A 15,687-nucleotide genomic window follows, 5' to 3' on the forward strand; every position below is an offset into this window, starting at 1 on the left:
TACGTGCCTGCTGTCCCAGAATACGAATATTCTCATAAAAAATAATTAATTGATCTTTGTCAAATAATGAGGATAAAGCTTATTTATTGATTTTTAGTATTTTATCAATGTCAAATTGTACACATAGAAGGTATAGATAATTTCTTCAAATGCCCTCTCGGTCCGGCTTGGGGAGATTTCTCACTTTTCGTCTGTTGGCTCTTGGTCTGAAACACAGAAATGATGGAAGATCAACACTATTCACATTTGTTATCTAATTTATCACAGATTGTGTATAGAATAATTATTCTAAAACATCGAAAATATGTTAACTGCAAATCATTAAATTTCTTTATATAAAAAGTATTTATCACTAATTTATCTATGTATCACAAATTTATCGAAGTCAGAGATGAATTAAAAATTCATAACAAATTGGACATATAACATACATGTATGCATCGCAACTTCCAAGGCCTTTCCGGTACATCTACATGTGGGTAAAAAAAAACTAGTGGGAGACGCCCGAGGAGTTGCGATTGATAAAAGCATGACAGTCGTTAAATACCTACGTGCATACCCCCCCCCCCCCCCCACTCTCTTTTCCGCACCAAACCAACAGCCGTTCATCGACAACCCGAATATCAGTGAATTTAATGCGACTTACCTGGGATAAAAAGGATGCTTGGTGTCATAGAAGATGGCGGACAGCTCTGAAATGGTGGGACCCGTGGGTCGGTTCCTTATTCTAAAGTTCCGGATGTACTGGAGCTTCAGCGGCGAATCGCCCTAAAATTTTAGTCATTAACTTCAATATCATGCAATCACATATAGTATATATAGCTCTCAAATTGTGACAATATTACTTTGCATGATATTGCTTCTTCATTTGCTAAACTGCACGCATGTTGAAGGTGTTTTGGGTCATTTAATAAATGAAATGTGTTTTTAAAAAACAGTATTCTTTAATAGCGAAGAAATTAAAACTAACCTGCACCGTGTCTTCGGTTTCTCTGGGCATCGGCTGTTTGAAAATAAATTACAATGTAATGATTTAATCAGCTGATAATTAGAAAATCAAATACTGGTACGTCTTTGAAATTTCTATCATTTGTTTTTTCAAAGTGAAAATCATTATTATTACATGTATATATACTATCGGAAAAAGGTGCATTATTTAATATATGGAAAAAACATTAAAAAATTACAATGAACAAATTTTATTTTTTGGAATACTGTTTACACATGTATTCGTAACAACATCTCATAACATTTTAAAGTCAACGTCGAATAACGTCAATTTCAGCACACTCGAAAGTCACTGTTATTTCAAATTGAATTAACAAAATTAAGACCGCGTGTAACAACCATTTGTGATCACGCATGCTTGACAGCGACGCCTCAGTGATGCCACTTAAGTGTTCAGAAAGGCTTGAGTGATGTTGTTCCAGATGTTGGTTAAAGCCTGGCTTAAATCAGCCAATGTCACTGGCTGATTTGGTAAACGGCGTAAACGTCTTTCAATTTCATCCCAGACGTGCTCGATCGGCGAAAAATCGGGGGAAACAGCTGGCCAAGGCAAGACATCGACATTCTGTTAAACAAACAAGTCCCTGACTACATGTGCAACGTGTGGCCTTGCGTTGTCTTGCTGCAGAGTGATGTGATTTTGATGTCTCTGTATGAAGGGTATCACATGACGCTGAATAATTTCATCTCTATATAGAGTACGCCGGTGAGATTTCCATTGACAATTTGTAGAGGGGTCCTTCCACGTGCTGATATTCCACCCCACACCATAACGCTACCTCCACAAAATTGTCGACGTTGCACAACACAAGCGTCCTGGTAACGCTCCCCAACGCGACGATACACCCTACAACGGCCGTCACTGCTGTCCAAATGAAATCTGGATTCATCAGTGAACAGAATATTGGTCCAGTCCTGTATTCTGAATCGCAGATGTGTGCACCACGCTAGTCTGGCGATACGATGACGTTGAAGCAGTACTGGGCGCACCGCTGGACGTCTTGGTCCGATGTTTTGCTCGCACAGACGATTACGCACAGTTCTTGGACTAATTGGTCGAAGCCCTGGAAAGTCTAATGTGGTTGTCCTGTTGACGTGTCGTCACACGAGGTCGCCCAGAGCGCAGTCGATCCTGAGTGTTGCCAGATTGTTGCAAACGACTCCATAATAAATGGATGATGTTCCGATGAACTCCAGGGTGTCTTGCTACAGTATGGTGTGCCATTCCAGCTTGCAGCACCCTAACAGCACGATTACGTTGGTTTTCGTTGAGTCGTGGGATGACATAGGAACAAAGTTTTTTGAAAATGATTTCTTTAACAAAAAAAGTTTAAACAAATCCTTTACAGTTCTTATTCCAAACAGTATTAACCCGTGCGTATACATTCTTTAATAAACAACGGGTGCTCACTAACCATGAACAAGTCCGTGCACCCGGACGGTTACCATTCGATATTGTCAAAAACATTACCATTATCGATTGTTTAAATTTTAGAAATACAAACAATAGATATAGAAAAATTATACTAAATTTTATAATGCACAGTTTCTTTTTTTCCGCTAGTATATATAGTCCCTTGAAAATTCTTAAACAGTGAAAGTATTTTGATTAATGTGTTCTTTTATCCATATTAATATTGACAGGTGTCCCTTAACACCTTAAATTAGGACAATAAGCAAGTGCAATTTGTGGATGTCCCGAATACATGTACGAAATAGGAGTACTTTTGGGATCGACCGGTTTACACTGAGCAAAAACACGCTTTAATCATCTTTATCATAGAATTTACAGGCGTTACATTATGAATAAAAAATTTTGATTTTAAACTTTAAATGCAACACTAATGCAAAAAGACGATAAACTTTATACATACCTGGAGCAGTTTTGGGTGCTGTGTTGTTTTGGGCGTTCACGATCAAAATGGCCGCCAACAGAAACAGGCCTCGGGATTGTAGATTTCTCATCTTTTTAATTACCACGGTAATCCAAAACTGGTCAGGCGCATGCTGAAACCAACGTTGTTACCAATTTATTTATATAGAGGCAAAACATGTCATTTCAAATATCTGTTTGTCATTGTTTAAACCGTGTTATATTAAAAACAGATTATAGTTGAAATGTGGCAATTTTTCTTTTCTTTTTTTTTTCATTCGAAGTGCGCATTTTTTGTTGACCAAAATTCGCACGAAGAAAACAAATTATGCTCGAAAGTAGGAGCGCATAACACGATATTCTTATTACATTTCAAGGTTATCTTTAATTAAGAAAAAAGTGTTACCTTTTAGTTAAAATATTTCACATATGTTTTGTTGTTTCTTGATTAAATATGTTAAAAGTTGCTTTGTTCGATCGTACAGTATTTCACATAAATGTAGTAGTTAAGCAGAAAGTTTATGAGTAATATAAAGTTCATTTGAAGTATAAATCAAACTTTATCAAAAAGATTTTATAAATACATTGTATATTCAATGAATTCGTGTATTGGGGATTTCGCCTATTTGAAAGATTTGTCTTGGTGTTGAAGCAGATAAACAATAATATCATTAATAACGTGTCACATTCGCTTACACCACGAATATTTTTTTTTTATTCCTGAAAAGGGATTGGTTTTGTGGGTATAGATTTGAAGGTTTTTATAAGATTTGATTTGAAAGAAAAGCTATTTGACTTTCGATTTACTTGAAATCATTTGAAATTTGAATATAACACAATTAATACATTTATTTAAACTGTATCTCTGGGTTTTAAAAAGACATCCATATAGACGAGATTGGCGCTTTTTGCATTTTAAAAAAAAGCCTGCATAACTTTTTTAAGATTTCATCGTTATTGATAACTACATATACTTACCGGGCTTTGGAATTGCAATGCCAAGTAAACGTAAAATAAATCAAACGAACTTAATAAAGCGTCTTATTTATATCAAAGTTTTGGTCTGATTAATTATAAATATATTAGCATTTAACGATAAACCATTATATACACTATCAAAAGTTCATTTATTTACTTCATTTTTAAAAGACATTCGACTTAAAAATAATACAAAGTTTATAACTTTTTTATTCATAAATTATTATCACATTATTAACGTTACTAAACGGAATTTTATTATTAGAGTTATTAGGTTCACAATGTGAGGATCATTTTGTAACTGGAAATTAACAGTACATACATGTACTTACACTTAGATATTTCTGTAATAATTTTCCATACGGTGAACAAATATCTGTTTTTTTATATGGACAAACGAAGACAAATATGACAGATTGAGCGACTACGAGATAAAGAGAGATAAAGAGAGGATTCTCTCTCTCTCTCTCTTCATCTCTCTCTCTCTCTCGTTCGATCGCAGTTTTTGAAACGAAGATTAATTGTAGAAAAAAGTACAAGATACAATTAAAATACACTTGCTATCCACCCCCCCCCCCCCAAAAAAAAGAGGAATTTAGCATTCGATGCATTAATTTGTTTATTTTTATCTTTTTTATGTTTGCTTTAACGCAATTAATACACCACTCTTGATGCAATATGATCAAAGTTAAAATGTTACCTAAATCTAGTATATGTCTGTCAAATAATAATCTTTTAACGACGCTTGACATACGTGCAATTGCACCTTTTTTTATTCCACATTAATGAGACTAAATGATATAAAATATGTCAGATAAATAAATCATTTATAATTGGGGCCAGCAAAAGAAATGCGCAATTTACATGCGAATTAAAAACTGACATGAAAAGTAATATCCTTGTGGGATTTTGACATAATGTGATTGGATTTGCTATTTTGGTCAATAACATCCATTAAAGGTGTTTTAACATATATAGACCGAGTGTAACAAAGTTACAAATACTAATTATACCTTAATTTCATTTTCCACTTCTTGATATTAATATTGCTTAAACATACATTGCCAAACTAAAAATAAATTCTGCATTTATACAGTTTTTGATGATGAAAATGTTTTACACATACGACTTGCTTGTATAATGCACCTGGCAACAATAATAATTTTACATAAACAATAAAATACTTTCTTTGGTGATTCATGCGGGATATAGCGGTGGCGACATTGTAGAAAAATACATGTAATTTATTATCATGTAATTTTAATGTAATAATTCATACATGTATATATTTACATCTACCGAGTATAATTCCCTCTGTTTCTTATTGAAACTTAAAGTTAATTCATAGCTCTATGGAAACAGTCAGACAAAAAATCTACTCGCCGCGTTTATCGATTTGTCGAAATATACAGCGACCTTAAAAAAGCCAATCACGGACTGCACGATGGTGTCAGAACAAAATTCCCACCGGAGACGATTTAGTTGTTTCTTTAAGCTAACTTACTGGTGTACATCAACAGTAATTTATATAATTAGAGAATTTACTTTAAATTTACTTTAAATATAAATTCATTAATTTGTTTAAAAGAAGATGTTAATATAAACAATAACATGTTTTCTTTGATGATTCATGCGAATTATGAAGGTAGTGATCATTATAGAAATAAATTACATCACCCGATGACACGAGTTATGTATTTTTTTCTGCAATTTCGCCACCTTCATATCCTGCATGAATCACCATAGAAAGCATTTTATTGTTTTAGTATTTTTTTTTCCTGCGACGATTATATTTTTTATAATTACATTTTCAGAGAAAATTCAGAGAAAATAAAAATGAATAAACATGAATTCGGATTGGAAAGCATCAATTTATAAATATCCGTAAAAATATTGGAGACCTGAAAGGAATAGCACACAAGAATATTTTAAATCTTTACATCGTAACCTATAGAATATACACCTCTGATTTCCATCCTATAATCATTTAAGTGATGTATAATTTTGATTAATGAAAATAACGATATTCAGAATGGAAAATAAAACAATTTTAAAAGAAAACAGTTCTGATTTACTCTTCAATTCCTAATTTGTTTTCATCAATGACTCAATTTGAAACTATTTCACATATTTTATTTTCTTCACATTGCCTTTGTTGTACTCACACACAAACAAATTGTCATTGTTGTCCACACATAAACCAAAAGGATTGTTCAGATCACAGTTATCAATGTAACGGAGAAACTGTCCATTCTGGTCCAGAATGTGGATACAATGGTTGTCTCTATCGGCTGTCAGGATACGACTCTGACTATCTGACGTGATACCCCGGGGTTTAAATGGTTTGGTCTTGGTGGTTGAGGAATGACCAGTGTATCTCCATCTGAGTTTCCCGTCCTGATTAACCACCACTACTGCACCAGCCCCATAATCAGCTACACAGATGTCATGGTTTCTGTTCTCTGTGATGTATTTACTATAACCATTCTCTGAGTACAGAGGTTTACCTTTATCATCATATTGAATTGTTTGTTTCTCTGTAGATCCCGAGTAACGGACAGCTTTGGATTGAAGCCTATAATTGCCAGCGTACATGGTAACCAGGAGATCACCAGTACAGGTGACACACAGACTAAGAGGACTCCATACCCGTAATCTGATCAACTCTTCTGTCTGACCATTCTTCACTTTATGTACTGTCCTAACTGTCTGATCTGAGTACAGTAGATCCCTGCCTACGTCTACAGCAATATCAAAAGGCTCTTCTCCTGATTTTGTAACAATTGTCTGTTGGAGTGAACCATAAGCATTGAAGCATTTGATTTCATTGGTCCGTCCACTAGTCCATATCCTGTCATCATCTATATAGGTAACACAGCATAAATCTTTATACCCAGTTTGTATTGTGGCAACAAGCTCTGGTTCATCCAGTAGTTCTCTGACTAAAGTGTTGGGTTGGTTCGGGGACAAAACATTTTCTTCTATAGCAGTAGATAATGGGGTGATCTGCCCAAACAAACTATACAACTTCTCGCGGTCTATTGGTTTTGGAATGAATGTTGGCAATGTAACCTTAACTTTGGGTGGAAGCTTGCTGAACTCTCTGATCTTAGAGCTGTACTTAATGGTTGGGGCCAATTCAGTGGAGGTCTTTATTTCTTTAATAGCAAGTAATGTTTGTTTTATGAGGGACTGTATCTGTTTGATTTCATCCAAGTGTTTCTGTAAAATGTCTCTGTGTTTCTCTTTTATCTCGCTGATTTCAGTTTTCATTTTATTGATGACGATGTCGATTTCTCTGTGCCATTGCTCTCCTTGTTTGGACATTGTTGTTGTTAGTTTCTCATATCCTCCATCTAGGTTGGCAATCTGATTTTCCAAGTCAAGGACAATTTTCTCATATTTAGGAGAAATTGAGTTTTCATACTCTTTCGTATCTTTTTCAATAATGTCTTTCTTTGTCTTGTAAACCTCTGTGACTTCGACAAAGCTATGTCCCTTGTGCTGATCAGATGCCATACAGGAAGAACAAACAAAGGTGCCGCATTCCCTGCATTGCAATTCGCAGTTTTTCTGTGGATGTTTTCCACAATTCGGATAAATGAGGGTCGACCTTCGTTCCTGGAAAGGGACAATTTTATGTTTGTCATATCCATCTGAGATGTGATCTACTACACAGGGCTTGCAGAGGTTGACATGACAAAAGTCACAGTAGCTGTGTACTATGGCGGTCTCACAATGGTCACATCTGTGTACATCCTGGGCACTAGTACGGGGATCCATGATTTTTCTACAAATAGATAACAAATATTTATACTATATATGTAAAACACATGTATCAACAGCCATTAATTTTCATGTATTTTTTCAAATCTTCATAATGTCTAAAAATTTTAATTTGTATATGTATAAGTATGAACATGGACGCCATGTAATCAATCTACTATTCCTTTTATCTTTCTCATGAAGACTGGTACAAATGTAATCATATAAAATGTTCTTTTCAGAAGTGAAAGTGAAATATTATATTTTAATACCTAATCATGCAGAGCTTTAGTTATTTCTATTTTAGGCGTAATTAAAATATATATTCCATTACATCTAAAAATATACCTCAGTAGTTTTAATTGATATATTAATCTAACAGATGTTGAAAAGCGGTACATACCGTGATTATTCTTCTACCTTGTATTCTAACATGGTTGAGCTTTTGTGGAATGTGGTCACCTGACAGCTTTAAATTATTTAGAGTTACTTCCCGTGCTTTGTACTTGGGTAAACGTGAAATGGAAATTGCAATTGAAATTGCATTTCTAAGCAAGACTACGTATGTCTTAACATTCTATAGAAATGATTTGATATTTACTCGGTTTTTTTCTCGGGGGGGGGGGGGGTGCTGTCAAGCACATTTCTTTACCCTGAATCATATCTATGTACAGTTAGTATGCAGTAATAATGATACGTTAAGTTACATGTGTATACTACTATACCTAGGCCTATCCATATACTTCAATGCAAAAACAAGCGAGATAGACCATATCAACGGTGAATTTTATACAAAGCATACAAGCATGCAAGTATATTCACTGGCGTCGGAGGCGCAAATTGAAAGTGTGTGTGTGTGGGGGGGGGGGGGAGGGGGGCTAGAGTAATCCTAAGAAATATTGACAAATAAAAAAACAAAAAAATAAAACAAAACCTAATTCCCAAAATCATGAAAATTCTAATCGGGGGGGGGGGGGGGGGGGGTGGGGGGGGTCTTGTGTGGCTATGACTCCAACTTCTCAATATTTCATAAATTTAGGAACAATTATGTTTCCGCCTGAACCCTCTATGATGCTATGTTCCTAATGGTTTGGTCTAACATTGCAAAAAAAGCCCCCCCCCCCCTTGCCCCCCTGTTCCGACGCCTATGATTTTTATTATAGCTATTACAGTTAATTAAGGTGAAGTTGGATGCAGTTTTCTTCTCAGGGAAGTTGTGGTTAATAGAAAATCATGAAGAGTTGGAGTCCCATACAGTGCAGTGAAGATTGTCTCAATCTCATGCGCAAAGATAGAGGAGGGGGACACCCCGGTAAGTTCTAACATATGGTAAAATTTCCGGAAATAGGTTTTGGACCCCACGCCCCCCTACCACCCGGCAAACATTATTATCACTTAACATCCCCCCCTCTGAATTCACGCGTGACAGTCTTCATTTTAAAGTTGTTTGTGGTTACAGTTAATTGTAATCAAGGGAATTAATGGTCACGGGGACTAGGGTTTGTGATTCAAAAAAGGTTAGTGAAATGTAACAATGGATTACATGTATATACTAGTGTTTCGTTTTCTTCTCTATCTGTTGCTGAACCGCACTAGTATTAGTTCTGTAAATTCCTAATTAAACGCGACGAATAAATATACGCGTAAAATCGCGAGAAGCATCCTTGGCGGATTTTAAAATATCTCTACTATTTTCTGAGAGTTGAAAACTATAAGAAATAAGGAGAAAAGTTCAACGTTCGCGATTGTATATTCTCGCGATTTGATACAAACCAGCAGTATGGAATTTGTGCGAGTCATTCATTTAATGTGTGAAAGGTATTACATTATTTGGCAAATGTAATAGCTTCATTCTTGTTTCCTATTACATGTACACGAAGCAGAAAAATAAGTTTATTGTTTAACCTGTCTTCGTGTCGTCATTTTCTGTAGTTTTACTGTACTGAAAGAAAAATTGAGAAACTTGTCTACTTTAAATCCAAATTGGACAAAATTCCAAAAAATAATAAAAATCAGATTTTCCTAGTAATATCATTGTGTCCGAAATACATGCACTTCTACCTTCAAAGTTTTATGAAATTCTGTGCAGCGGATTAAAAGGAGTTGCGGTGACAAATTGTTCAAAGCTATATTCAATATGAAACGGCCAAAAGTATTATTTTATGGTGCAAAAGGACTGAAATTCCCAAAATATTAATGGTATCAGAATTTCTTGGTAATACGCAAATCTATACTCACTAGGTCCTAAACACTAAAAAGAGTTTTAAAAAATCCTGTGCTAACAAACTGTTCATTATTATATCCAATGTATATGTTAGAATAAAAGGAAACACCCTTAATCGAAAATAATTTGTTACAATGCTTTGGCAGAAGTGAATGTTTACCAGTCATTACCATACATTTAGCAACACAGGGCCCGGGGTCTGGCCTTTCCTTTTTGAAAACTGCGACTACACCAAGGTAGAACCAGGAAAGAATTCGGAACGAAATGGTTTATTTGGAAATTGCTAAAGTTCAAACTCAAGACACTATTATACATTATATTTCGACTGCTCAATTCTCTATGTAAAATAATCAGTGCTCTCTTCTGGACTTTTTATGATATGGGTGTCATGTGCAAAGATCTATGTGTGGTGAAATTTAAGCATGTTAGAAAGCATAAAACAGTGACATTTATCTCTCATTTTAGTTGTTAATCCTCAAAATGTTATAGAAGGCCCTACCGTGCCCACCCTAGCTACTTTCAAAACCAATATTACGTGTCTGTTTTCAAACGATGGGGAGGTGATGATATTAGTTTTAAAATAATCAGTTCAGTTCAAGTTTATTTATTTTTTCACTTAACACCATATAATGGTACAAGAGGTAAATAAAGAGGACCAAACATATTTACCTATATACAATATACATGTAGTTGTAAAGGTCAAGAAAGTAAGTGGGGTGAACGAACAGTGTGATTAATTTATAAAATAAAGAAACACAATTTTCTTAATGTATATAGTTAAATGAGGACATGATTTCATAGAACTTTTTAGTGTTAGGAGAAGAACAGTAATATGTATCTAAAAACTGACTTCGTAATTTACTTAATGCCTTGCATTATAATATAACATGAAATTCGTCACCAATTTTGTTACAACTACACAAATTACAATAACGTTTACTTCTTTCAACAGGTACCCTACCTTCCTATTTCAACAGGAAGACCATGATTTGTAGTTCTAAACTTAACTAATACTTTTCTTAGTTTAATGGGTCATAAACACGAGTAAATAGCTTTCACATTCAAAATTTGTTTTAAATATTCTATATATAACACACTAAGCCGATTCTTGAATATAAGCATAAACCAGACAACGGGGAAATAATACGATTTAATTCGGTGACGATAATATTTCCATTGATTATAATTTTGCCATTATAGCTACCTATTTGAAATTCCCGGAAGTAAACCATTATACACTATTTAAAGTGGTACTGTCATTTGACACCCTGTCTAAGTCGCCATACATGTCTTACTAACTTTATCTGTAAATAGAAACTTTTATGAAGTAAATGTTTTGTATTAATTTTGTTTTTTGGATTTTTTTCTTTTTTTACACAATTTCTATTCTGTTAAAACCAAATAACTAATTATAAACCTGATATTGGCTATACTGTAAAAAGGGATTCGTAATATTATCTATAAAGTACACGTATGTACACTGTACGGAGAGATCTCCATGTATTTGAAATGGGAAATGCAGTCACTTGATGCTGAATCATCTTTTCGTGAAAGCTATAAAAACATAGTCTGTGGTCTGCTTTTTGTTGAAAAAATTAAAGCAAATGAAGTTGAGATACACTGTTGTTGCATTTCTTCTCAACCTGTCCAAGAATACGAATATTCTCATAAAAAAATAAGTAATTGATCTTTGTCAAATATGAGAATAAATCTTATTTATTGATTTTTAGTTTTCATCAATGTCATTTGTACACATAGGAGGTATAGATAATTTCTTCAAATGCCCTCTAGGTCCGGCGGGGGAGATTTCTCCCTTTTCGTCTGATGGATCTTGGTCTGAAACACAGAAATGATGGAAGATCAACACTATTGACATTTGTTATCTAATTTATCACAGATTGTGTATAGAATAATTATTCTAAAACATCGAAAATATGTTAACTGCTACATGTAATCATTAAATATCTTTATATAAAAATATTTATCACTAATTTATCTATGTATCACAAATTTATCGAAGTCGAGGATGAATTAAAAATTCATAAAAAATAGGACATATAACATACATGTACATGTATGTATCACAACTTCCCAGGCCTTTCCGGTAATCTAAGAAAAAAACTTGTGTGAGACGCCAGAGGAGTTGCGATTAATAATAGCATGACAGTCGTCAAATACCTACTTGCACCCCCCCCCATCCCTTTTCCGCACAAAACCAACAGCCGTTCATCGACAACCCGAATATCATTGAATTTTATGCGACTTACCTGGGATAAAAAGGATGCTTGGTGTCATAGAAGATGGCGGACAGCTCTGAAATGGTTGGACCCGTGGGTCGGTTCCGTATTCTAAAGTCCTGGATGTACTGGAGCTTCAGCGGCGAATCGCCCTAAAATTTCAGTCATTAACTTAATCTCATGCATTCACATATAGTACATATAGCTCTCAAATTGTGACAATATTACTTTGCATTATATTGCTTCTTCATTTGCTAAACTGCACGCATGTTGAAGGTGTTTCGGGTCATATAATAAAAATGAAATGTTTTTTTTTAAAAAACAGTATTCTTTAATAGCGAAGAAATTAAAACTAACCTGCACCGTGTCTTCGGTTTCTCTGGGCATCGGCTGTTTGAAAATAAATTACAATGTAATGATTTAATCAGCTGATAATTAGAAAATTAAATACTGGTACGTCTTTTTCTATCATTTGTTTTTTCAAAGTAAAAATCATTATTACTATATGTGTATATACTATCGGAAAAAAGAAACTGTGCATTATTTAATATATGAAAAAACATTTACAAATTACAATGAACAATTTTTTTTTGATACTGTTAACACATGTATTCGTAACAACATCTCATAACATATTAATGTCAAAGTCGAATAACGTCAATTTCAGCACACTCGAAAGTCACTGTGATTTGAAATTGAATTAACAAAATTAATAACGCGTGTGACAACCATTTGCGTTCACGCATGCTTGACAGCGACGCCTCATTGATGCCACTTAAGTGTTCAGAAATGCTTGAGGGATGTTGTTCAAGATGTTGGTTAAAGCCTGGCTTAAATCAGCCAATGTCACTGGCTGATTTGGTAAACGGCGTAAACGTCTTTCCATTTCATCCCAGACGTGCTCGTTCGGCGACAAATCGGGGGAAACATCTGGCCAAGGCAAGACATCGACATTCTGTTGAACAAACAAGTCCCTGACTACACGTGCAACGTGTGGCCTTGCGTTGTCTTGCTGCAGAGTGATGTGATTTTGATGTCTCTGTATGAAGGGTATCACATGACGCTGAATAATTTCATCTCTATAGCGTACGCCGGTGTGATTTTCATTGACAATCTGTAGAGGGGTCCTTCCACGTGCTGATATTCCACCCACACCATAACGTTACCTCCACAAAATTGTCGACGTTGCACAACACAAGCGTCCTGGTAACGCTCCCCAACGCGACGATACTCCCTACAACGGCCGTCACTGCTATCCAAATGAAATCTGGATTCATCAGTGAACAGAATATTGGCCCAGTCCTGTATTCTGAATCGCAGATGTGTGCACCACGCTAGTCTGGCGATACGATGACGTTGAAGCAGTACTGGGCGCACCGCTGGACGTCTTGGTCCGATGTTTTGCTCGCACAGACGATTACGCACAGTTCTTGGACTAATTGGTCGAAGCCCTGGAATGCTACGGGCAGTCAGTGCTGTCTGGAAACGAATTTTTAGATGCACAAGTCTAATGTGGTTGTCCTGTTGACGTGTCGTCACACGAGGTCGCCCAGAGCGCAGTCGATCCTGAGTGTTGCCTGATTTTTGAAAACGACTCCATAATAACTGGATGATGTTCCGATGAACTCCCAAGTGTCTTGCTACAGTATGGTGTGCCATTCCAGCTTGCAGCACCCTAACAGCACGATTACGTTGCAATTGGTTTTCGTTGAGTCGTGGCATGACATAGGAATAAATTTTTTTGAAAGTGATTTCCTTAACAAAAAAGTTTAAACAAATCCTTTACAGTTCTTCTTCCAAACAGTATTGACCCGTAAAACTCGTGCGTACAAATTCTTCAATAAACAACAGGTGCCCACTAACCATGAAAAAGTCCGTGCACCCGGACGGATACCATTCGATATTGTCAAAAACATTACCATTACCGATTATTTAAATTTTAGAAATACAAACAATAGATATAGAAAAATTATACTAAATTTTATAATGCACAGTTTTTTTCCCGCTAGTATATATAGTCCTTTGAAAATTCTTAAACGGTGAAAGTATTTTGATTAGTGTGTTCTTTTATCCATATTAATATTGACAGGTGTCCCTAACCACCTTAAATTAGGACATTAAGCAGGCGCCCTCAGCTTTTTGCATAATTAACGACTTTGTGTTTAGGCTAGTTCCATTATCTTGCAAAATCGAGATGCCTTGCAAACAAGGCTATTTCATATTTAGATACGACTTAAATCGTCTTACAAATATCATTTTAATTGCATGTATCTCCTTTAGATTCTTTCAGAGTTTTAAGTGTTCATTGATTTACAAATACTTTCCAATTTGCTGAAACTTATAATATTAATATAAAAATACTAAACTAATTGTCGTTATAATATACAATGGGCATTGTATTGCGTTCAAATTTTAAAATATAGGTATTCTAAACATACAAATATTTTGATTTTAAACTTTAAATGCAACATTAATGCAAAAAGACGATAAACTTTGTACATACCTGGAGCAGTTTTGGGTGCTGTGTTGTTTTGGGCGTTCACGACCAAAATGGCCGCCAACAGAAACAGGCCTAAGGATTGTAGATTTCTCATCTTTTTAATTACCACGGTAATCCAAAACTAGACCGGTGCATGCTGAAACCAACGTTCTTTCCCCATTTATTTAAATAGAGGCAAAAAATGTCATATCAAATATCTGTCATTGTCAAAACCGTGTTATATTCAAAACAGATTATAGTTGCAATGTGGCAATTTTTCTTTTCTTTTTTTTTTCATTCGAAGTGCGCATTTTTTGTTGACCAAAATTCGCACGAAGAAAACTAATTATGCTCGAAGATAGGAGAACACAACACGATACTCTTATTAAATTTCAAGGTTATCTTTAATTAAGAAAAAATCTTCTAGTTTAAATATTTCACATGTGTTTTGTTGTTTCTTAAATATGTTAAAAGTTGCTTCGTTCGATGATCGTACAGTATTTCATATAAATGCAATAGTTTAGCAGTAAATTCATAAATAATAATTATAGTATAAATCAAACTTTATCGAAAAGATTTTATAAATAGATTGTATATTCAATGAAGATTTTGCCTATTTGAAAGATTTGTCTTGCTGTTGAAGCAGATGAACAATAATAACATTAATGGGTCACATTCGCTTACACCATGAATGTTTTTTTTATTCCTGAAAAGGGATTGGTTTTGTGGGTATAGATTTGAAGGTTTTTATAAGAATTGATTTTAAAGAAAACTATTTGACTTTCGATCTATTTACTTGTAATCATTTCAAATTTGAATATAACACAATTGGTACATTTATTTATTTAAACTGTATCTCTGAGTTTTTAAAAAAACATCCACTTAGACGAGATTGGCGCTTTTTCATTGCAAAAAAAAGACTGCATATTTTTTAAATGATTTCTTTGTTATTGATAACTACATATACTTACCGGGCTTTGGAACTGCAATTCCAAGTAAACGTAAACTATATCTAACAAACCTTAATTAAGCGCCTTATTTATATCAAACTTTTGGTCTGATTAATTATAAATACATTAGCATTTAACGATAAATCATTATATAAATTATCAAACGTTCATTC

General features: G+C 34.6%; 1 protein-coding gene across 1 annotated transcript; it reads right to left on the reverse strand.

Annotated features, from left to right (window-relative positions):
• Nucleotides 1-8,091, reverse strand: LOC128158479 (uncharacterized). The gene is made up of 4 exons (XM_052821346.1): nt 8,028-8,091; nt 6,005-7,649; nt 647-768; nt 1-206 (listed from the first exon to the last, which is right to left on the reverse strand). Exons 2-4 carry the CDS (start codon nt 7,640-7,642, stop codon nt 146-148), a joined length of 1,821 nt encoding a protein of 606 aa, XP_052677306.1. The 5' UTR covers nt 7,643-7,649; nt 8,028-8,091; the 3' UTR covers nt 1-145.
• Nucleotides 8,092-15,687: the final 7,596 nt, after the last annotated feature.

The sequence above is a fragment of the Crassostrea angulata genome, chromosome 8 (genome assembly GCF_025612915.1).
Source record: "Crassostrea angulata isolate pt1a10 chromosome 8, ASM2561291v2, whole genome shotgun sequence".
NCBI classification, from domain to species: domain Eukaryota; kingdom Metazoa; phylum Mollusca; class Bivalvia; order Ostreida; family Ostreidae; genus Magallana; species Magallana angulata.

Excerpts from the sequence above, each read along its gene's own strand:
- LOC128158479 (XM_052821346.1), bottom strand. The coding sequence starts at position 7,642 with ATGGATCCCCGTACTAGTGCCCAGGATGTACACAGATGTGACCATTGT. Across the intron at positions 769-6,004 it reads GTGAGTACAACAAAGGCAAT|GGCGATTCGCCGCTGAAGCT; the intron begins GTGAAGAAAATA and ends CTAAAATTTTAG. Across the intron at positions 207-646 it reads AAGCATCCTTTTTATCCCAG|ACCAAGAGCCAACAGACGAA; the intron begins GTAAGTCGCATT and ends TCTGTGTTTCAG.